This window comes from Anopheles ziemanni, chromosome 3 (assembly GCF_943734765.1).
Source record: "Anopheles ziemanni chromosome 3, idAnoZiCoDA_A2_x.2, whole genome shotgun sequence".
NCBI lineage: Eukaryota > Metazoa > Arthropoda > Insecta > Diptera > Culicidae > Anopheles > Anopheles ziemanni.
The window spans coordinates 1763332-1786880 of record NC_080706.1 but is presented as its reverse complement, the minus strand read 5'-3'; the positions used below and the strand labels follow the sequence as shown (position 1 = coordinate 1786880).

Here is a 23549-nt window from a genome sequence, read left to right as displayed (position 1 = left end):
CAAAAGACTATTGGCACCCCCGTTAGTAGGCGACCATTTGGAATACAAGTTGATTAAGATTGGAACGTGTTTTGTTACTGAATACAACCGTTTACCTTTTTCGCGATGATTGCAGTAATTCTATGTTAATATGCCCCAGGGAAATGAATTCCCTTCAACAGGCATCGTAACATACCTACGTTTATCATTCAAAAAATGGTTCACAAGCAGCACCGATCCACAATCGTAGCGAGGGGAATTTAATTGCATTCTTGTGCCGCATTTCAACGGAACCGTTCATGTGTATGACATTCAAATTAATGTAGTTTTCCGCAGGAGTGCTCCTTATCTGAATGTGGCTTGTCAGCATGGCGTTAAGTTTACTGGTTTAGTAGTCGACGACACCCATTAGGGTTGTTATAGTTTTCTTTTCGCATTGGCTACCAATAAGTACTAGTACCCGTGTGTCATCTAAGTCGAGGAAAACATTTAAAAAATATAAAATAACGAATAAATATTAGCAGTATGCAGGGGTGAAAGAAAAATGGCAGAAAAAGGAGAAGCTGTATGACTCATAGTTATCTCAATTAAAAAGCTGCTCAATGGCTACTACTAGAATTGTTTATTTTCATCTGTTGTTTCTCTTTTGCATTTTGCAGTGTTCTGATTTCTCCTCTTGCATCCGTCACAGATGTTTTATTCTCTCTTGTCTGTTTTACGTTTCCGCTTATTTCATAGTATTTCCGGCCGGCGTGATTGATGGGGTGATACATTTTAGCTTCTTTAAGAAACAACGATTACTATGATTTGCATTGTCCGGATAATCCACTTCATAAGCGCATTTTAAAAGTGGTACCGCGCGCGTGCAGATCGATAGATAACCTTCGCCCACGCTGTGTGTAGTAGGATTTGTCAAACGAATGGGCGCAAATACATATTGATGCGACTAAGTGATGATAATGCTGCGGAATTTGTTTTCCATTTTGTTACACCAAACTTTATTGCAGATCCTCGTGATTTGATTTTTATTATCTATACTCTATAGGTTTTGGACTTAGCGCGGTTGCCATCAAACTGATCTTGTTTTTGTAATGTTCTAAATATCGTACACAACGCGCGGGGGGGGGGGGGGGGGGGTCTTATGGGCGTTTGTAGGTTGGCTTTTCTTCTAGTAGTATGGTTGTATGAATATTTACGATGGAGAAGCACCCATTACACCGGGAGAGATGGGGAGGAGGGAGGATTCCGTTAACTTATTGCTGTTATGTCACGCCACCCAAAACGGTTCCATTTCTCGGTACATTTTACTAAGGCTGATATAATACCAGGGGCAGAGCAAAATTTTAACCGGCATCTCCAAAAACTTGTACAAAATGGAAGCTATCATTTAAACTCTGCAACCATGAAGCAAGCGCGGAAGACTTAGTCGACTTCCTGTTATCATCAATCTTGCAAAGTAGGGATAAAATACTTGGAATGTAGCCTTATCGTTTATTTTACATATTGAAATGCGAATCAGCATTGGTAGAAGAGATTCAGCCCGATCTCAAGATGATTGACGACTTTGCAATTTTTGGTTGCCATAGCCACTAGGACCGATCAGCAGGAACAAGATGCCAGGTTCAAATTCTCGAAGGATGATATGCATCATAGCTAGTCCTGTAAGTTTACCTTTTATTGTACCTTTCTTCAACATTTCAACCACTTTTTAAAACGGTTTTGGTAAAAGCAAGTGCTTTTGCTTTGCTGTTTACTTTTGAACAGCTCCGAACTTGTCTTTGGACTTTGTTGAAGAACTCTAAGAAGCATTGAAAAATATCCGAAAGCCAATGCACACTTGGACCTCATGACCGCTAGCCACGTCGATGAACGAGTGTGAACTGATCCAAAAACCTCATTTGCCTTGTGCATGCAGCAATAATTATGTTGCCACCTCCCCGGAGCGTTATGGTTGTTATTACTAATGCGTTAAGTGTTTCACATTGCTCTGGTTAATTTTCAAATATTTGCTGTAATTCAACTTCAACCGCTTCCTCTCTGGCGTGTCGTTGCGACATATGTGCACGCATTTCACCATTCTTTCATTAATTTATCTCTGTTGTGTGTTCAATTAGTGCTCCTGCTGCTGCTGTTGTTGCTGCTTTCATATCATTTCCCGCAAAAAAAAAAACGAGCTTCCATATCATACCGTTCATTTTCCCTTTTTCAAATGTTGTTTTGTTTAAATAATGCTGGCTCGTCCGCGCGCGCTTTTAGGTATATTGATGCTTTTACGTTTCTCGATTTTATGGTTTTTTAATAGTTACTTCTTTATTTTATATATATATTGACAAAAACAATACACATTCACTGGATTTGATTGATGAGTTTTGCGCCATCTTTCATTATTACCATTTTGCATATACAACACTTGTCCGTTTTGTTTTTCCATCCACTCTACCGTGTCTCTTTATTTTAGAAGGTGTATATTTCTTCGCTAGCCCACAAATTCCATTTAACAGCTGCGCTCTGCTAGGAGTGTACTTGTGTTTTTTAATCGTTTAAATGACGAAATAAAATATAATAAACAAATTGTTTTCTTTTGCTTCCTTAACTGCCAACACAAAAGGACTTGTGTTTCCTCTCTCCTGTTTCGTTTACGAATGCCTTATAATCAAGTGACTTCACAAGCTTTCCTTAGTGCTACTGAGTGAGGTGTGAAATAGTAGTAGTAGTAGTAGTTGTAGTATTAGTTGTAAAACTGCGTGATGGAATGGCGTGATAATTTCTTAAATTATGCATCCAAATCACAACGCTCAACTGCAAGAACATGGAAAACACACAAAAACACACACTTCACAGTGCTCTCCTCCTTTTCTCTTCATCTCTGCAGCATCCCTTTTGCTAGTGAGGGCAAGATGAATGTTCCTTTCTCCTAACACTACCCTACTAGAAGACGGCCTTGGTTGGCAGAGTCGTCTTACGCGTATCTCTCGCGAGTGCCATGCCACAATGACTTCGGGTAAAGATAGTGTGAGGCACTAGAGCGCGGGAAGAAATCCTGAGGTGGTAAGATAAGGTGTGTTGTTTTATGTAAGCAGTAAACTACTAAGAAATTATTCTTCTTTCCAGCACGTACACATGACACGCTCGCTTGCGAGTGCAATGTATTCAGCGCGAGGTATAAGAGGATGGCGCGCGCGCGCTCGAGTTTGAAACTGCTTGCTGTTTGACGCAATATACACCGCCGTCGTGTACGCAATCCGATGATGTAGGGCCACAGGGTGAAGGCAAGGAGATGGTGATGGCGCGGCAGAACAGGAGACAACGGTAGTAGAAGACGGCGACAACGACGACAACAGGTCGCGGCTGGTGGTAGTGGCGGTTGTTGTCATTGTTGATGATGTTGTTGATGGTGGAGTAGTTGTGGTTTTGTTTGTTTTGCTACGATGAAATACGAAATATGCCTTCTTTTATCTATACTATATGTGAATCCAAAATGAGGGGAATCTAGTTTGTCTTAAGTCATATTTGTGTGCTACACAACTTGCAATGATAACGCGCGGTTCATAATTCTCTCCTAGTACACACAAGGTAAAGGACACGCACAAAACAGCCCCCGGATGAATCAAGTGAGAGGGAGGAAGAGTTGAGGAATGACAAGAGAATGAGTGAGCCTTAGGTATGTTCTTTCCAAAACTTCATATTTTACAAGAACTGAACAAAGATTTCGTCTGTTTCGTTTGTTACTGCTGTTGTTGTTCGATTTTGTTGTGAGTTTCTTTTTTCCTTACATATCTCATCTCATAGTTGCTCGCTCTTCATTAGCAATGTTTGCCTCGGTTTGATATTCTTTTTCATAGTTCCTTCCCATTGTGGCGCCGTTCTTGATGATGCTAGGTTTTAGGGTTTCACACAATGCGATAGTAGTTAAGAAATAAATCGTTTCATTTCACGTGGTGGTTGTTCTTGCTGTTATTTTTTACTGTTATCAGTTAATGATGTTCTATCCACGCTGAGGATTCGTTCATTTCTCTTCATCAATGTCCTTACACAAATTGCAGTTGTTTTTGCATCTAAATTCATTCATCCGGTGCATCCTCTCTTCCCTCTACCGTCTCCAGAAAGTTCTATTATTATACTGCTGGGGGTGATTTCCTTTTCAGTTGCAGGAATTTTGCATTTCCTTGAATATTTTTTTCCTTTTATTCCATCCCTTTTTCACTATGTCTGTGTTTTGTGTATATTTCTTATGTTTATTTTCTTATTTCGTAATGCTTATCTCTTATCTCCTCTTTTAATTATTAAAATATAAACTCACACATAAAACGAGTCGCGCGCAAATTACGACACGTCCTGGTCTTCGACATCCTGGATTTGTTCCTTCTGTTCGCCTTCACCTACAAACGGGAGAGAATAGAAAAGTGCAACCACGAGGCCATATTAATAAATTGTTGCGAGCTGATAAAACAGTGTAGTATAGAGAGAAGTGCATGAACTAAGAAAACATACCATCACCCTGCATGTCGGATGTCCATAAGGTAAGGTTGTCCCGTAGCAACTGCATGATTAGAGTTGAATCCTTATAGCTTTCCTCGCTCAGAGTATCCAGTTCGGCAATAGCATCGTCGAATGCGGCTTTCGCTAGACGGCAGGCACGATCCGGAGAGTTCAGGATTTCATAGTAAAATACCTGCAGGCAAAAATGACAGAAAAATTTGAAGCTCGTTAAGCAAATGGTTCCACGAAGATGGGTAAAATCAATAAGAGAAAAAGCTCTACTAGTAGCGCACTTACTGAGAAGTTCAAAGCCAATCCCAATCGGATTGGATGCGTTGGTGGAAGGTCAGTCATAGCAATGTCACTGGCGGCCTTGTACGCAACGAGCGAATTTTCGGCGGCATCCTTACGATCTCCACCGGTTGCAAACTCGGCCAAGTAACGGTGGTAGTCACCCTTCATCTTATAGTAGAAAACCTTGCTTTCGCCAGTCGTTGCACAAGGAATGAGATGCTTATCCAACACCTCCAGAATGTCTGAACAGATATCGCGCAGTTCCTTCTCCACCTGTGAGCGGTAGTTCTTGATCATCTCAAGCTTTTCCTCGACGCCCTGGTGTGATCGATACAAATCCGTAAACAGAAAGATCATTAGAACACATCTTTTTAAACTAGATACTCGTATCAACGGGATGTTTCGGTTTAAAATTTAATGTACATACCTTATTCTCTTCCTTCTGCTCAATGGATGAGATTATTCGCCAGGAAGCGCGACGTGCTCCGATCACATTTTTGTACGCCACCGACAGTAGGTTCCTTTCCTCAACCGTCAGCTCAACGTCCATCGATGCAACCTTCTTCATTGCCTCAACCATTTCTGAAAAAAAGAACAACATCATGTGTCACATACATCACAAGAATTCACACGTCACACGGTGTGTGTTCGAAACTGGTTATTAGATGAAAGTAAATATTCAATACCGCATTAAGTTGCATCTTTTGCGAACAAAAATCGCCCACCACACGCAACGTACCCACGTCGTCCATCTCGTTATCGTTATATTGTAATGATTCATAAAGATAATATAAGCATGCTTACGTATAGCTTAAACAAATATGTACACATAACGTGTAACAGGAAATGTGTCACCTTTTGGAGGCGGATAGGCTTCTTGCATTTCCAAAAATGGTTTGAAGGAATGCTTAATTCCTGTCATTCAATACTTTTAGTAACGGTGAAACCATTTTCGTGCACAATCAAACTCTCGAACAATTTGCAACGAAATGTAATATCTCTCTTTTTTTATTCTTAACCTTAAGTATCATAAGTATAATGAACGTATCGTTATCAATAATTATTTTTTCTTTTTTATGTCGATTTTCTTTTATTAGCAAGAGTAAATTGAAGAGTACATATTCTCCGCAGGTCCAGTAAAAAGTCACGCGACCATGACGTCATTCCAAAAGCCCCGCGTAGCACGGCAAACATATGACGATAATCATTTCTAAACTTTCGGGACACTGCAAGGCCATAAAAATACTTGGAGAGAAAGCGAGATGTTACCCATTTTTCTTAGCTAGCAATCAAGAAAATGAAATGAAAAAGAGTAGAAAAAGTGCATTCAAAAGATAAAGTAATCGCACACATGCGTCGACGACTGGGCTTGTCAAGTTAGGACATTGTGCGCCGGTCGTAGTAGTGCTTCCATCTAGTACTCTGTGACTTTTGGCCTGCGGGGAGCGGCTACATGCACGCTTCGGAATTTCTTAAAAGCCTCCTTGAATCCGTGAGTCCGCAAGAAGCTTGTTAAATTGAAACACTGACTTTCTTAGTAGACGTTCTACATGCTTCCACAGTAGGCCGGCTATTTTTTCTCAACTCTATGTAACCTCACCCCCTTGCAGTATACGCGCGTATTGGCTTTGAGCGTCATGCAGGGCGCCAAGAGGCACTTACACACATTCGCGTTTCTTTTCGCGTTTTTTTTTTCGTCTACCGACGGCTCATTGTAACGTTTTCGTACGTTCTCCAAATACGTAACGGTTAGAAATAATGCCGCTACATCGCGTGAACATAATACGCACACATGCTCGAGCGCACCAACAGTTCTCGACTTTGAAAAAAGTAAGTACCGGAAAGGAAAGGTAATGTGCACGGGGGGGCACCGTCCGTCCGTCCGTGTGCCAGGCGATATGAGCACGCCTCAGGTCATTTTTGGCCACCGGTTTGTCACCAACCAAGACCTTTCATCCAGGGTTTCTTTTCTCTCCGGAAAAGGATTACGTGAGGTTGCAATAGAATTAAAACGGACATGTGGTTTGGTTCTCTTAAACCCAACGCGACATAAGAACAATGAGTTGTGGTGTGTGCAAAAAGATTTTAGAGATTTAATACTTTTTATCGCTCTTCTTTTAGATATGCATCTTTAAAAACGCTTATATCAATGTAAGCTCAATTCGTTAATTGAAATGATCGTTTGCTCTATGGGTTTACGGGAGAGCAAAATTATGAACGTTATATAATAGTATACTTGTACACCGTACCGACTGAAAGTATGTAATGAAATCCTATTTGCTCATTTGTTCTAGCTGTGCAAGCTAACGTTACTAAGTCACACAAAGATATAAAAAAAGTATTTTCTGAGTCATGCCAGAGAGCCTCAAAGGTTGGTAGTCGAGTATATTATATGTAGAACACAGGTAACTAAACGAAGGTAAATTTAAAAGGTAACAAAAATGCCTCCTCCATTACATATACTACTTTTTTGTCCTCAATTATATGGCGTCAACTAATAAAATGAATTCGAAAGCACAAAAGGTACCCACAGTATCCAAACCAAAGCACGGCTAATGAAATTGAGGAGTATCATTTTATCAATTTCAATCAAACGTATTTGCGTATTCGCTCGAAAAAAAAAGCTCCATTGGTTCGTCATATTTTACATTCTGCTTTCTGATACCAACAACTGCTGACAGGAAAATAAAAATCAAATCAATCGTCAATGAGGAAGAGATGAAAACCCCAATCACGATACGCCTGTCATATCTGTAACCTTCTTACCAATCAACCGTCTGATAATAGCACATTTATTTAGCAGAATACCCCGGCATAATCAGTACATATCGAATTTCCGAAGGCCATACACGGATGGAAAGTTCCCACTACTGTTGGTAGTCCGAATGGGCGATGTATCCTTTTTGAAAAATTCGATAATATTGAAATTGAAAATAGCACCACAGGAATGGCACTATATAGAAAAAAAAAACAAATTTGCCCAGACAAAGGTTACAAATTATAGACACCAATAGCAAGTTTGATACCGTGCGGCGTACATGATATGTCAATACAAAATTCCATTTTTTTATGCCAATATAACCACCGGACCCTTTTGGTACACGGGGCTGAAAAATAGATGTTTGTTTAGCACCACATATACGACATACCATGTAACTTTGATTGATACACAACGCCGGAAAGATCATTAACATCAATTTGTCTGCATTATATTGTGTCAACACTTCTTCCCCTAAAGGAGCGTGGTGGACTGTATGTATTCAGCGCTACATTTTTATATCAAATATTTCATAAAAGCAGTGATACTTATTTGTATTAGACAAAAACTACGATAGATTGGGCAACTAACCTAGATTAACAACTGCAAAACTGTTAGAACAATGTACAATAACAATTTATCAACAGGGGAAAATACATTGCCCCCAGAGGTTCTTTAGTTAGGTAAATGGAAAGGACCGATGAAGTAGTCACGCGGAACAACAGCCTACGCCCACATACTCAGTGTAGTGCACACAATGTAGGTCGTAGCCAATAGAATACGTTCAGTTCACAATCAACAACTCCAACAACTTATTTTTTATGCAATCAAAAAACTCCACTTCGCAGTAGTGTTGTTGTCGTCAGTCGTTCGCGTTTTTTTTAGAAATCAGAATCGATCTTTTCCAACATATTCATCACCGGTCACCTACTTTTGTACTGACCTCCAAACGGTCAATACTAGAGCCTTCATCTATCCACTCCCGCCATTGTAACGTCGCAATAGGCAGATAGATAAAAGGCAGCGGTGGAGTGATGGAGGCGATACGGAGCAGAGTCTCGATTTCTCATGAACCTTCGATAGTGTAATGATTGGAGTGGCAACATGCAACCTAGTAAGGAAGCTCCGGTGACCGATTTGGTTCTTAGAGGAGTCCTGAATTTTAAACTACAATAACGGAAGTGTAAGCGATTAACTATAAAACGCGAAGGAACCATCGAATTATAACAAATCGAAGAGGGCAGCTTACTAGATAAATATAAAAATCGAAACAAGTGTGAGGCACGAACATATGTTCCGAAAAAGCGATTTTCTACACCCTCAATGTTCGGTGGTCCAAAGCAACCATAAATTTGAAACTTTCTTTCGTGCCTTTCTTCTGCCAGTGGAAAATCTGGTGCACATCCGGATGATCCACACAGATTTTGCCATTTTAACGGGCTTGTTTTTCCAACAGAAAAAAAACTTATTTTACCCATATTTTTGAAGAAATGTCCCTAGTTTCTCCTTCTGTATCGCTATATCGCTACATTCAATATTTGAAAGATAAATAAAATATCCTACCGCAAATCATAGATATATTTAAGACACTATTTTATCACAAAGGCAGCGTACTAACATATCGTTTAAATTTTTTACTATGTTATGAGAAGGGAAAATTATTAAAATATCTGTTTTTCCGACCACCTCTATTTTTCTGATGGCAAGTTAGTAATTGATTCATTTTATTGATCTTTTGTCTCTGAATAGAATCGTGCTTTAGGATCGCATCAACCTTTTCTTGGCAATGATGTTAATTAATCTTTTTCCTTTAAATGTGTCCACCAATCGAACCATCCAAGTCTTCAAACAACGGAGCAGAAAGCACGAAGAGAATATCCTTTCTTTGGATGGTCCAAAAATTCTTTGAACCAAATGAAATAACCGTGCACTCGAAAAAGTTTGCCCTGGGCTTGCGCAGTGGCTCAACCTGTGGTCATCATTTTCAATTCCCTCGCATATAGCGCCACAAAACTAGCGTTAGCTAGCGAGATGTGACATGGTCTAGGAGCCCGACTCTGCGAGTCTGCCTTTATGATAGTAGTTGTAGAAGATTTTGCAGTCGTCATCGCCAACTGACACATCCAATTGGTTGCAGTTATGCATGGAACCTTCTTTTCATGATACGTCCTGCCAATAGGTTAATAAAAATGTTTTCAAGTAAGAAACATTCGTCCTCAATCATCCCATAAAACGACGACTTGATTCTCTGAAACCCATGACAAAGACGTCTCTAAGAACCACTCCAGGTGGGCTCCAAAAAAAAAAAAAAAAAACGGAACAGTGCCAAAGCACCTGACACGAGCCTCGGTCATTTCGGAACCACCTTGAACACGTTCATGTAGTAGTGTGGGAGTGTTCGCTTCAAGACGAAATTCTAATTAATTTGCCAATTTCTGTGACGCAAAAATGTATGAACCGCTGGTCCAAGAATTAATCTGGAAAAAACTCCAAAATCTCTAACAAGATGTTAGCCCATTTCTGGCAGTCCATCAAACAGCAACCTCGAACATTTCCAAAAGAAGCAACTCTTTGCTGCTGCTTGTTCGGTTCCAATTGCGCGGATTTGGCTTGTAGTGGTATTCAGCAATTTTCTGCCGCTGCCGCAACAGTCACACATTTACCATCGAGGAAACCGTCGCCGAACGGTATCAACGAGGAATGGAACAGCACTTTGAAAAAATGAAACGTCAGAGTGTGAGTAGTTTCTCCCGTTGCAACTTCCAACTTTACAATCCTACTTTATGAACCGGAATATGAACGTCCGGCATTGCAGAATAAATTCGTCCGAAAGATGCTTGCTTCGATGCGGAATAACGCAGCTACTTACTAGGGAATGAAAAGGGAATACTATTTTAGCATGATGTGCATGTTAAAAAGCTAAAAATTTGATGAAACTGTCAGAAAAGCCTCAACACACCTAGCGTATCATTCATCTCGTGGCTATGACGCATCGAGTTCATGTGAAAATTACAAGAGAAGTTCTGCTGCTCCCCAATATCGTATTATATGCACAATCGTGGTGCTCTCGTATGCTTTTCCCCAGCGCCTTCATCGATTTTTCTCCATTCCAGCCTAACGTACTTTTCTCCCCCCGGTCTCTCGGCCCTACCTTTCATCCACGGTTCCAACTGCCGCTTACCAATCTCGCATGGCACACACAACCTCAATGCTGACTCAAGCTTCGCGTTTTTTGCTCACTTATTCCTTGTTTCTCCATCTCATTCTTCCTAACCCATTCGGAAGCACGTTGCTAGCAGCCTGCCTCTGCTTTACCTCTTCTCTTGTGTCCCGCTTCCGCCGGACATTCCCGCGCATACTCACTACCTTTATCATCTCTTCCCTTCCCTCTTCGTTTTCTGTCGCTCTTGCACCAGCTTCTTCTTTCGCTGTACCTTGTGCTGTCCTTCTTCCCATCAACCTATCTTCCTTACCTTCCCACACACATTTTCATGAGCTCATCAGCGCGCGCGTACCATCCACACTCACACCAACTCCCGGAGCCTACTTTTCCGCTCTCATAAAAGGCATTAATTTCCATTTCTTTGCACTTTGCCAACGGTTCACTGCAGCCAAAAGTGGATGATCTAAATTTCGTAACTACGGTGCACCACTAAAAATGTCGTTGATCAAATTTGCTGCCAAACTCGGCGCAAATAACCGCCATGCGGCGCGTCCAGCAAGGCGGCGGCGACGGCAGATTAGCAAACGCACACACATCTAACTTAGCACCCACTTTGTCTCGAGCTCCGAAGCGGAGACTTTACGCAAAAAAAAGCTTTCTGCTAGGGAAGCGTGACTCCTTTTAACGAAAATTCCAGGAACAAGATCTACGTTTCCAAGTCTGAATCTTTCTAAAAACCATAAGAAAGCGATTTTTCTGAACACTCCAGCGCCGGACTCTTCGAACATGTTTGCCCGGGGGTAAGGGGAAAGGGGTCGTACAAAAAAGGTCTCCAACGGTGAAAAGATTAGTAATTCCACTTACCGTCATATCGCTCAGCCTGCTCGGCCAGCTTCGCCTTGTAGATGTTGTTTTCGCGTTCCGACATTTTGTAAGTTTTCAGAAACTCGGTTCTTTTCTACAGTTAACCCTCTTTTCGCTGCTCGAATCGCGGTACGACTGATGACGGATACGGCGCTGACGACGACCAACCACACACTACTTTCTTGCTACGCTTGCTTCGCTACACGACTGCAGATTACTTCAGTGGCTCGATGAGAGCGCCGGAGAGCTTCGATCGAACGTTCTCTCGCTGGCACGCACACACTTGCACGCACACTAGCGCAGGCGCACGTTTCCGACAATGGAAATAATGGAGAAAATTTCCGGTTTGCTGGCCAGAAAACTGTCGCTTACTTTACTTTTACGCAGCAAAATCGAAATGTAATCTAATGAAGTCGTTTGATAAACTGAAAAGGATGAATTGATGTGATACTGACACCGGTTTCACCGGCACTTGCACCTTGTAGAGAAGCACACCGAACCCGAGAAAAGAGAGATTTTGTTGGGCCCCTTGTACGGTAGCGCCCTCTATAGGGGTGTGGCTGACGCGATAGTTAAGGCTTCAGAATTTCCGGAGAAATTTGAGAATACAATTGCCGGACAACGAAAATCCGGTTGATCCGGTCTTGCTTTGTGATCATTAAAATTAATAAATTTAACATTAACAGCACACCAATTCCAGGCAAACGGTGACTATCATGATAGTAAAATCCGTATTATGTGTGCTCAGCACAAACCGCGAAACTATAGCAGGGTTGGAGAAAAGTTCAAACCATTCAGCAGTTCGCGTGAATGATGAGGTATTTATACCTGTTTCTTTTACGCGCTCGCACTGACGATAAGGAATGTGACTCACACAATTACACTGTTCGCTCCTGAGCTTTTCCCAAGTAGAGGACCAAAAGCTTGAGAACCAGTGCGTGCTAAGTACATTCAACACGCTATACTTTGCCGATTGATCTTGAAAAATGCATGAAATATTCTTCGTCCGTTTTTAAGGCATAATAAGTACAAAATAAACGTGTTCCTGCGGCGGGGGATCGGTTTTGCGCACCGACTAGCCTGCTAGAGCTTTCGCCGTTTGGATGGCGAAATTCCAGTAGGGGGTTCAAAGATATTTCAGAAACGACGGTTGATTTCATTAAAAAGACTGCGTTTTCATATTTTAACCATTTTCGTGAGAACAGAAGAAGAAAATATTTAGCTGACGGATCAAGGCAACTAAGTTGGCTGCCAAACATTAAAAAACGGACACTTTTTTGTTCCATTCCTCTTTAGCCAAAAACATCGCCTGAGGTTTGATGAAATTGAACATAGGTACGAAATTGGTTTCGAGACACTTGCAACAAAGGCATTGATAATAAATTATTATGGTAGGAACCCCTTTTGTACGTTTGATAAAATAGAAATGGGTACATTTTTCGAACCTTTGAAGTTAAATTATCAAACGGAAACTTATTCTAGATCATTTTTCTAAATTTAATCAAAACATTATCCTGTCATGTGCGCACACGAGTTGTCATTTTCCCAAGTGCGGCGCGGTTATTCAGAGTCAGAGGACTATTCGCAGGGCATTGATTGTATTTTTTGAACATTTTAAGTAAAGATGAGGTATGGGCAGCTTGTAATGGGGCCCGCCGGTAGTGGAAAGGTAAGAAAATGTTGCACCAATGCTGGTTCCACTGTACTCACCTACTTGTTGTTTTTTCTAGTCCACCTATTGTGCGACAATGCAGCGACATGGCTATGATGATAAACGGGTTATCAAAGTGGTCAATTTAGATCCAGCAGCGGAGCATTTCGAATACCAACCTTTCCTCGATATACGGGATCTGATTCAGTTGGACGACGCAATGGAGGATGAAGAGCTTCACTATGGCCCAAATGGGGGGTTAGTGTTTTGTATCGAGTATCTGGTCGAACACTCCGATTGGTTGCGCGATCAGCTGTGTGGCGTTGGTTCTGATGATGATGAGGAGGGCATCGAAGAACCGGACGATGACTACGTGCTATTTGATATGCCTGGCCAAATAGAGTTGTACACGCACTTAAAAGCGGGAAATAAGTTAGCCAGATTACTCGAGTCATGGAACTTTCGACTGTGTTCCGTCTTTCTGGTTGACTCACAGTTCATGATTGATGGGTCGAAGTTCCTGTCCGGCACGATGGCAGCGCTGAGCGTGATGGCCAACATGGAGCTCCCGCATGTGAACGTACTGAGCAAAATGGATCTGCTTAGCAAAGGCTACCGTGGACAGATGGACAAATATCTGGACCCCGATCCACACGCGCTGCTCGGAGAGGTTACAAACGAATCGGCTTGGGGACGAAAGTATCACAAACTGTCGGAAGCAATCGGCAATCTGATAGAAGACTTTAGCTTGGTTCGTTTTACCCCACTCAATATCAATGACGACGAAAACGTGTCCGATTTATTGCTGATGATTGACAATGTGATACAATACGGCGAGGATGCGGATGTCAAGATACGGGATTTCGATCCACCGGAAGAGGAAGAAGCGGAGGATCCGGACAGGCATTACAACGAAGGTTGAACTTTGCACGGAGTGTTTTCGACTCTGAAAACATTCATACTTCTTATATTTGTCAATAAAGATTATCGATATAGGCTTATTTACATGAGTGTTGACTGTGAGCGTTTTCTCCCATTTATGGCCCTAAAACTGGTTGATTTTCATTTGCTTTCTTACACACTGTATATTTCGTACCACGAAATTTACTAGAGCAATGTTTAGACATGTTCGTCACCATCATTTTTGTTATTTTTCGTATTTGGTGTTCCGGGCGTTGTCGTCGATGCAGTGTCACTTCCACCAGACTGTGGACTATTTTCGGACGATCCATCCAGGTTTGCGGTTGGTTCGTCCACGCTGCCGCTATTATTGTTATCATCCGGTTTGCTTTCCAGCGAGAATGGTGGTATACGACAGTCAAACATGTGACCATCCTCTCGTTCCATCCGAAACGTTCCCCACATATGACCACTCGGTGCTTGCAGACTAACGTGCGAGCTGTATTGAAAAGCTGGCAAGCGGGGACTGAGCACTGGTTCCTGACCAACCACACCACGACCACGTACGGTTTCTAGCGTCCCGGATAGGGAAAATATTCTCCAGTGTCGTTCTCGTAGTTGTACACTCAGTTCCCCCAAGTTTTCCAATCTTATGCAATATCTCCACTAAAAGGAAAAATGAATTTAATATAATAATTGCTGTCCGCGCAACAGTTTTGTTGTGTGTTGACTTACCCAATAAACTGACGCTGCTGGAGTTTCTCTGCATCCCATATAAAACGGTATGACCGTAACGCGTATTCCTTCCGTCGTTTCCTTATGAACGTCTGACAGTTCCAACCATGGATGGTTCTTCTTTTGCCATGCCCTCAACGTTTCTTGTGCCACGAAGGGAGGATCCTTGTCTGGTTGATTGGCTAAAAATTTATCAAAAAGTTCGTGCTGAAGCGGGTGCTGTTCGCCCGAACTGTATGGAAGTATGTCCTCGTGGGCGACATAGTCCAGACCGGGGATGGCGTACAAGCTACGACTCGACTCCTGATTCCCCAGGAATGTTACCGCCTCCGTTTGTGCTCTAATGTACGGGCAGTCGCGTTGATCAATCAACACCTGATAGAAGGTGTGCGTTTTCTTTTGCACCTCTTTGCTCGTATTCGAATTGCCATCAGTGGAGCCGGACGTTCCGGAGGAGCCACTTTCCAGCTGGTTTCCCTTCGTTTGGTTCGGCAAATCGCGATCGTACACTCGTGCCAGCCAGGGGAATAGTATTACACCACGGTATCCAAACACTCGATGTAAGAACAATTGTCCCGTCTCATATTTCCCCTGTGCCTTTGGCAACTCGAGCTTGCCTACCTCGGCTAATCTGAAACGTAAATAATTATATAACTTTAATATTGCGCCTTGCGAAGCGTAAACTAACGTAGTAACACTAGTAAAAGTATTATCAAAATTCAGATCCATTTAATGCATCCATTGTAATACGAGGGCAAGTCGGTACATTTCAGGGTACCCACATTTGCAGAACCCCATGTCTTGCTTACCGTGTGTTTTGGTACACTGATACCGAAAACAATCGAACTACTAAATTTAATCCGACGGGACGGAAATTACACAGGGTGAAAGCCTTTGACACTAATGGGCTCATAGCTTCGGCTGCACTGGGAACTTGATGTTAAACAATTATACAACTAGGCAAGAGAACGCTTCCACCAAATTACACTTTGTGTGAATTGGAAATCGAGCGATTGGAGAAATTTAACAATCGCAATCGCTGCGATGCACGTACTTTTGCAAGCGATTTTCATCACATAATGAAAACGTCAAAACCTGTGTTGAGTTTGACAGACTCTCTGTTCGATGTTTTAGTCCGGTCCGGAATGATGCGATGATATTTAGCTAGGCTTGGGAGAATCAGTTTACCATTTCTAAGACCAGTGTGGCTGGAAAGGATGGTTACCTGGTGCCATTTGGTGTAGGCACTGATAGCAAGAAAGAGGTTTCTAGTATTGAAGTAGAAGTTGCGTTGGCGACAAACAATCCCATTTTGTTGTACATTCAGCAAGGAACGCTTCTGCTGTTTTGAGGCAATCGGCTAAAAGGACAGAAAGCTTCGGGTATTGCTACAAAAATGGCTCTTAAAACATACGGCGACAAGCCGATCAGTTTCCAAGTGGAAGAAAATGGAGAATACTATTGCGTTGGTTCGGAGGTATGAAGAATTGCAGCTACACTGTGTGCACATATCGGATATCTGATTGCTAATGATTATGCTCATGATTTTGTTTTAGGTCGGCAACTACTTGCGCCTCTTCCGAGGCAGCTTGTACAAAAAGTATCCTGGCATGGCTCGTCGTTTGCTGACCAACGAAGAACGCAAACGTCTCCTCGATTCGGGCATAAGCAATCATTTGCTCTCGAGTTCCGTATCCTTGCTGAAGGCGACCGAGGTGCAGGATGTTCTCGATGGAAATGACGAAAAGTACAAAGCCGTCTCGGTGCACACATCCGAACCGCCTGCACCGAGGGAAAGTAAATCTAGCAAGAAACAACCGCCGTGGGTGCCCACCATGCCCAACTCCAGCCATCTGGACGCGGTACCGCAGGCTACACCGATTAACCGTAATCGAGTGTACAACAAAAAAGTTCGCACATTCCCCATGTGCTTTGACGATACAGATCCGACGTTGAACGTAGAGAATGCCTCACAGTCTGAAATTCTTGTACCGATTCGATTGGATATGGAGATCGACGGCCAGAAGCTACGAGATACATTTACATGGAACCGCAACGAGTCGATGATTACTCCGGAGCAGTTTGCGGAAGTGCTGTGTGACGATTTGGATCTCAATCCAACACCGTTCGTGCCGGCGATAGCGGCAGCGATCAGACAACAGATCGAAGCCTATCCGGTCGAGCCGGTCGTACTGGAGGAGGGTTCCGATCAACGGGTGCTGGTGAAACTGAACATCCACGTGGGCAACACTTCGCTGGTGGATCAGGTGGAGTGGGATATGGCCGAGAAGGAAAACAATCCAGAAGAGTTTGCCATTAAACTGTGCGCTGAGCTCGGGCTGGGTGGGGAGTTCGTAACAGCTATCTCATACTCGATACGGGGACAGCTGTCCTGGCATCAACGAACCTATGCCTACAGCGAAACCCCGCTGGCTACGGTAGAGGTGCCGTTCCGAACACCGAGCGAGGCCGACCAATGGGCACCATTTCTAGAAACACTGACCGATGCGGAAATGGAGAAGAAGATAAGGGACCAGGATCGAAACACGCGTCGTATGAGGCGTCTGGCGAATACTTTCACATAAGTGCAAGTACGTAGAATAAATATTAGACAGTAAACTTTTAACAATTATTATATAAAACCCATCTTAAGGCCCCTTCAAATGTGTATGACCAGAGACCGCAATAAATAGTAAGAAATAATACTTTTTTTTTATTCGCTTCTTCATATTTGGGCACACTTCATATTGGCAATCATGATTCATTTTGTGCGTCTGGTGTGAAGCTTGATTTAATATCTCCAGGAGGCTTTCGCCGACGAAGAAACCGAACAACATCGACGGCTGTGAAAGTTTCGTTCGATGTTCCCGATGGTTCCGCTTCACTGATTGTATGATTTGTTTGATGCTGGTCCGAGGGAATAGTCGGCGGTTGTTCTTCAACAATATAGACCTCTTTAAAAGGGCTGGTTTTAAAAGCTGAGGAGATAATTGATTAAATGACTTACAGCTTATTGGTAAACGAAGAGTTATTTTTAAAACATTACAATTACCTTTTGTTTGTTCAACAATGTTCTGCTCTGGAATAGTATCACCTGCTGCGACAGATAAGTTAATCTCTTGAACCGCATTTACTCCCTGTTCAGCGGTCGCGTAGTTTTGTCCGTTTACTTCTGTTTGCTCCTCGATGATTAAACAATTATAATCAAACTCCTCGCCGGCTGGTAAAGGAACAAAACAAGTTGTTAAATTTTCTAAGCTAATTCACTTTCTGTTCAATTGATAACTTACAACGGTTTGCGACTATCAACTCATTCATAAAAGAGTGCTGTACGTTGGGTTCTCCATCGTCTACTGCATGCTTTTTCGAAAGACTTATTTTTAAATCATCTTTGGAGTGCTCGTTGCTCGTTGATAGTACTTTGCTAGGAGTGTTCTGCTGTTCTCGCAACGCCAAACGGATTTGGTTGTGATCCTCTGCTTGCCCTATCAATATGAAAACAAACATTAATATCATATACCCATGGTTATAACATTTTTATCACACACCTGGTTCTGGGCCTGCAGAATCGTTCTCCCCAGATTGAAGACTATCATCCAGCACAGATAAAACCGTTGTGCTTGAAAGTGTCCCGGTTGGTTTCGCATTAAGTACACTCTTCAAGTCGCTACTATGATTTTTGTCGAATGAACTGGCCTGATCTTGAGATGTTAGTTCATTGCAATGTAATTTCAAAGTATTATTTTTTTTATCTGTAGCATCGGAAACCTCTTGTATGTTACAGGACCCGGCGACTGGTTCCACTGTGTGAAGAGCCCCAGATGAAGGTTCAGTTACTAGACTATAGACAGACATAATCTGAGGTACTCCTTCAAATTTGGAAACCATATGTTGCTGTTCCGCTTTAAGGAGTTCGTCCGCCACACAGGTAACACCATGGGAAAGCTGGCCATTAGCGGTATCGGGTTTGATGCCTGTCTTTCGTTTGGTTCGTGTTCTGCTTTTACGTATCTTTTTTAACACTTCGGCTGGTTTTGGAACATTGGTTTGACGGGATTTGTTATCGTTTTTTCGCACACCGGTGGGCTGTATAGTCGTTGGAGGATTATTTAAATCAGAATGGTTTTCGCCTGGAGATAGAGTTTGATCACATGGCACTGGTAAATCCCAAGGATTGATTATTGTAATATTTTTCACAATAGATGTGTCGCAGTTATTATCTTGGTACAATGTAACAGCTATATCGTTACTTTGGTGTGAAGAATTATTACTTTCCGATGCCGATTTTCCTTTTCCTTTCGGTGTATGCTTTTTTCGGGTGACTCTCCGGGGTTTTCCAGGAAATCTTCTTTCCGAACCATCGACATGTGATGCTCCTGGAAGTTGTTCACTTGAACAAGGTTTTACATCCACAACATCCGAAATTGTTATGGCTTCTGCGTGCTGATCTTCTTCGGTTACGAACACTATCTCATCTATATTCAGTTTTACTAGCAACATTGACCAGTGAAATATAGCTTTGAAACGATCGACAAACAGTTCCACCGCCGTATTGTATTCGGGATCTCTTGTGTTTCTACATCTTTTTAGCCTCTTTGATGTGGAACTATGTGTCTTTGCATCATAGTAGGCATTTAAACAGAGCCCTCGTAGACCGAGTACGGTGTTATAGTTGGGAGGAATTCTGCAAAACACTGGTTCATTGCCACCATCGTTTTCCTTCGATTCAGTTTGCGGACTCGACCAATCCAGCGGTGTCTCCATCACGGCGATCATCGTTGATTGGTCCTCTTTGTTAACAAAATAAGTACTCGATGAAAACCCTCCTTGATGGAAGCCTTCCAATAGATGCAGCAACAGTTTTGTCCGGGTATGGACACTTTTCCGGTCAGAGTCTACTGCAAGCTTGTGGCCAAACTGATAGCGAAAACAAAATTTCATTTGATCATACAATGCCCACTCACCGGTAGTTTTGAATGTCTCGCACAGTTTATCATCGCCAAAGGAATTATTTATCTCACTTGTGGTGTTCTTGATGTCAACTATGGTTTTCATCCAATTTTCGTGTGTAATATCTGTGGAGAGCTTTTTGCCCGCTCGTCTAGGCACGTCTTCGAGGGTAGCGTTAGGATATTTCTCGAGAAACTTTTCGATCGTATAATACCTCGTCCGGCAGCTAGCCCGGGAATGGTTGACGAGGTATCTGGAGCAGTCGGACCATGAGATTTTTTCTGGACCTTCTTCGGTAAGATGCTCTCCGATGTAGCTCATCAGACGCTTGTCTTCGTCCAGCGTCCAGCCGGTATGCTTGTCGACATATCGCAGCGTGTTGTTGTACCGTGCCCAGACCTGTTTCATCGTTCTTCCCGGCAGCAGGTGCTCGGGGAAATATTTAAAGTCATCTCCGTACTGCTGCACGTAAGCCGTTATCACGCAGTCCTCCACGGGTGTAAACTTTGCACCTTTCAATGGGCGAGTAAGAGTGTACTTATACCGATGGTACACTTGGACCTTGTTCCGATTAGGCATTTTCTCTACAACTTTGTTCCAAATGACATTACTGCCTATGCAATTTTCCTGCACTATCCGTAGTAGATGAGCATCCTCCTCTGGAGTCCATGGTTTCCTTTCGATATGTGCCTGCTGCGAAAAACAGGTACGAAAATGCACGAAACATTGATACTCGGACCGATTGCCCACGGACTGAGCAATGCTGCTCCAATCTTGATAGTTATGTTGACGCACTGCCGTCACTAGCAGACATTCTTCTTCTTGCTTCCAAAGGCCTTTTCTCAAACCCGGCTTAAGGTACTGGTTCCACATACCTTCGCACGCCGATGCAGTATGCCGTCCCGACACGTTTACGTTGGATATGACCAACCAATCTACCTTGAAACACTGTCCTCCAAATTTGCCATCATCGTACGATTGCAACTTTGGCCACAAGACTTCTAGGGACAGCGTACGGTAAGAGATAATATCTTTTCTGATCTGCTCGGCTTTCGAAGTACTCCCGCACATTTTTGCTCGGAGCTCACCTTCACGGTGAAGGAATTCGATTACTTGCTTCAAGATGCCATCCTTCATTTTCGTTTTGTCTTTGAGCGTCCAGTGAGTTTCGGTGCTCTCGAACATATCCAGCGGGAAAAATTCCTTCTTCACATTCTTGCGGTACAGATAGTCTGCATTGTGTGGTCCGGGGTAAAGCTCATGATCTTTAAAAAAGGGTTGCCCACAAATGTATCCCGCGATGCGAACTCTATAGGGAATGCTTTCCCTCCGATTGTATCGCATATTGTCCACCAAAGTGTCCACGTCTTTCAGCCGGGTTTGGCATTGCAGGAGCAACGTTTCGAGTTGTGCGCGAAGCTGTCTGAGCTTGGCTTGATAATGATGATTTAATGCAATCGCATTTGCTGTAGTAACATCCACATTCTGGCGGATGATGTCCTCCACTTCGGTAGTATAACATTTTTGGTTTCTCGAGGACTCCTTAAAGGGGAAAAAGCACATGATTGGACGGCTAATGCTAGTTGGAATTACATCTAAAACCAGACTCTTACCTCATTCCAGAAATATTCATTCTCTGTCTCGGATTCCGTGCCGAAGGAACTTTCATTGTCGGAGCTTAAATTATACATAGTTTTGACGAATTCTATATTTTACTCTCATAACTCACTGCTTTGTAAAGCTACTTGCTTGGGGTTTGCAGCTTTAACTTCGATCCTACGGATGAAATAAAGAGTACTGTTTGCAAATGCATTGTTTTCATTTGGCTTGTTGCTCAAGGTTTTCAAATATCAGGTGGTACAAATCGCTGTCAAGATTAGCGGCCAATGTGAATATAAAGAAGCGGTTAGTTCTTCCTGAAAAATCGCTTCTTTTTATTAGGCTCCAGCGATAGGTTCTGTAGCCACACTTGTCCCAGCTTAAGTTTGTTCGGAAATGTGTTCCCAAAATCGCTTCGATCGCTTGCAATTTGGTAAATGTCTAAAAAGCCTCTTCATTACAAATCTTGGTTTTGACATTAAGTTCACAAACAATCTACCTGACCTACTGGAACGAAAGAACTGCGTAAACAGACCACGTACTCGGTATTTTGAAAGTAAAAATAACAGCACTTTTAGAACTTTTTCGCAATCGATATCGGATTTGTACAATCGTGCATTCTCAGATTGATTTTGCAATCCGTGATCATGGAAGAAGACGACAACACAGTGCGTATTACGCATTACATCAACCCTCATTGTTTTTGGTACAAACCGGAGGCGTCGTACTTGCCGAACCATCACGAGAAGCAATATATGCAAAAATTCAATGAGGATTGTGAGCGGGAATTCGCCAACCGGGGATACCGTGGTTTCTCCTACAGCCCGAACAGTGAACTGAAAGTTGGCGACATGGTTGCCCAGCGAAATAAAGAGTTTCAACGATGGATAAGATGCGAGGTGGACGCGGTACTGATAGATTTGAGCGGCGCCGTTTGGCTGCACCTGTGGGCTGTGGACGAAGGTTTACCTATCAAGTCGTATGACGAACCTATTCAACCACTACCGGAGGCCTACATCAATCATCCTGCGCATGCTTTGCGCGGTGCAATAAGGAATATATTGCCTAGCGAAGTGGTAACTTAGCAGACCAAAGCAATTCGCATGAAATTCAATATTTTCTTTCCATTTCTTTTAGGCATATGATTACACGCAAGGCAAGAACGTACAGACACTTTCTCGGAAATGGTTGCAGGGAGCGGTGTCAGTACTGCAAACTGTCTTCGATGATGCCTTAAGTGTGTCGCTAGTGGTGCATGCTCGTGTTAAACTGAAGAAAGAGGTGGTCCATTTCGTCGATGTATCTTTAACGATGCACAACAACAAATCTTACAACATAGTGAACATACTTACAACCGGCTGCTCGGATCAGGTAACGATCAGCCCGGATACAGAGTTTCTCAAAGGTATAATACGCGGACTACGTCCCTTCTTTACATCGTTACATGTACCCTAACAACGTGAAAATTACTTTGTTACAGTCATTACCACGATAAAGACGCTCGATATGGTGCGCTTTCAAAACAACGAAGGCATCGACAGTGCAACGCGACATAAACCTGGGTCCCTACTAGGTCACGGTGTTCTATCGACGTTGAATCAAATCTCAAAACCAACTACTGACCCGAAAGTGCAGAATAAAGTAGAAGATTGGTTTAGTCGAAACATGGAAGCCCAACTGGCTATCAAAGAGGAAACAGCGTTTGAACGTTCTATGGACGACATTGAAGCGTGCAAGTCTGGCGAGGATAGCGCTGCGGAGGAATTTGACTCCTTTGATCAGCTAGCAACTCGAGCGGAGATGGCCGAAGAAAATCCTATTAAGATGACGAACGTCGGCGATGAACGTGATTCAACATCAAACACCATGTCATCGGTGGATGAAACATCTTTTTTAAAGCGAAAATTAAGACAGTTGCAGGCAAGACAGAAGCAGCTGGAGCTGGAGAAGCCAAAGTTACCGCCCATAATTGGTCCCGCGGGATGTTCGGTGAAGTTCCTATTGGACAGCGCAAATGCACGCAACAAAAAATACTAACTGGTAACACCAGCACGCTTCCTTTGGTTTGGAATTAAAATCTTTAAGGACCACATGAATTGCCTTACAAATTAATAACCTGTTATATTGATTACAGCATGAATTATTTTATTGAATAAATATCGCTAGAAATGGATTAC

General features: G+C 42.7%; 6 protein-coding genes across 8 annotated transcripts; 3 read left to right on the top strand and 3 right to left on the bottom strand.

Moving 5' to 3' along the window:
• Window positions 1-3161: 3161 nt before the first annotated feature.
• LOC131286726 (14-3-3 protein epsilon) lies at window positions 3162-11866 on the bottom strand. Of its 3 annotated transcripts, XM_058315718.1 has the most exons (6): window positions 11538-11801; window positions 5180-5334; window positions 4756-5070; window positions 4471-4651; window positions 4280-4358; window positions 3162-3402 (listed from the first exon to the last, which is right to left on the bottom strand). In XM_058315718.1, exons 1-5 carry the CDS (start codon window positions 11599-11601, stop codon window positions 4303-4305), a joined length of 771 nt encoding a protein of 256 aa, XP_058171701.1. In that variant the 5' UTR covers window positions 11602-11801; the 3' UTR covers window positions 3162-3402; window positions 4280-4302. The 3 variants fall into 3 exon arrangements, with proteins under 3 accessions (XP_058171701.1, XP_058171702.1, XP_058171700.1); XM_058315719.1 differs by lacking the exon at window positions 3162-3402 and having other exon boundaries at window positions 3763-4358; window positions 4756-5061; window positions 11538-11866; XM_058315717.1 differs by lacking the exon at window positions 3162-3402 and having other exon boundaries at window positions 3763-4358; window positions 11538-11792.
• Window positions 11867-13072: 1206 nt separating this feature from the next.
• On the top strand, window positions 13073-14189 carry LOC131289945 (GPN-loop GTPase 3). Its single transcript, XM_058319298.1, has 2 exons — window positions 13073-13206; window positions 13268-14189. The coding sequence occupies exons 1-2, from the start codon at window positions 13162-13164 to the stop codon at window positions 14108-14110; spliced, it is 888 nt and encodes a 295-aa protein (XP_058175281.1). The 5' UTR covers window positions 13073-13161; the 3' UTR covers window positions 14111-14189.
• Window positions 13909-15809, bottom strand: LOC131289944 (polymerase delta-interacting protein 2). Its single transcript, XM_058319297.1, has 3 exons — window positions 15633-15809; window positions 14824-15454; window positions 13909-14754 (listed from the first exon to the last, which is right to left on the bottom strand). Exons 1-3 carry the CDS (start codon window positions 15734-15736, stop codon window positions 14308-14310), a joined length of 1182 nt encoding a protein of 393 aa, XP_058175280.1. The 5' UTR covers window positions 15737-15809; the 3' UTR covers window positions 13909-14307.
• A 345-nt stretch (window positions 15810-16154) lies between these two features.
• LOC131287020 (SWI/SNF-related matrix-associated actin-dependent regulator of chromatin subfamily B member 1) lies at window positions 16155-17522 on the top strand. The gene is made up of 2 exons (XM_058316034.1): window positions 16155-16300; window positions 16380-17522. Exons 1-2 carry the CDS (start codon window positions 16220-16222, stop codon window positions 17406-17408), a joined length of 1110 nt encoding a protein of 369 aa, XP_058172017.1. The 5' UTR covers window positions 16155-16219; the 3' UTR covers window positions 17409-17522.
• Window positions 17523-18081: 559 nt separating this feature from the next.
• Window positions 18082-21540, bottom strand: LOC131289129 (uncharacterized). The gene is made up of 3 exons (XM_058318334.1): window positions 21387-21540; window positions 19095-21315; window positions 18082-18308 (listed from the first exon to the last, which is right to left on the bottom strand). The coding sequence occupies exons 1-3, from the start codon at window positions 21462-21464 to the stop codon at window positions 18082-18084; spliced, it is 2526 nt and encodes an 841-aa protein (XP_058174317.1). The 5' UTR covers window positions 21465-21540.
• Window positions 21541-21969: 429 nt separating this feature from the next.
• On the top strand, window positions 21970-23409 carry LOC131289119 (uncharacterized). The gene is made up of 3 exons (XM_058318322.1): window positions 21970-22448; window positions 22510-22777; window positions 22853-23409. The coding sequence occupies exons 1-3, from the start codon at window positions 22020-22022 to the stop codon at window positions 23407-23409; spliced, it is 1254 nt and encodes a 417-aa protein (XP_058174305.1). The 5' UTR covers window positions 21970-22019.
• The last annotated feature ends 140 nt before the right edge of the window (window positions 23410-23549 follow it).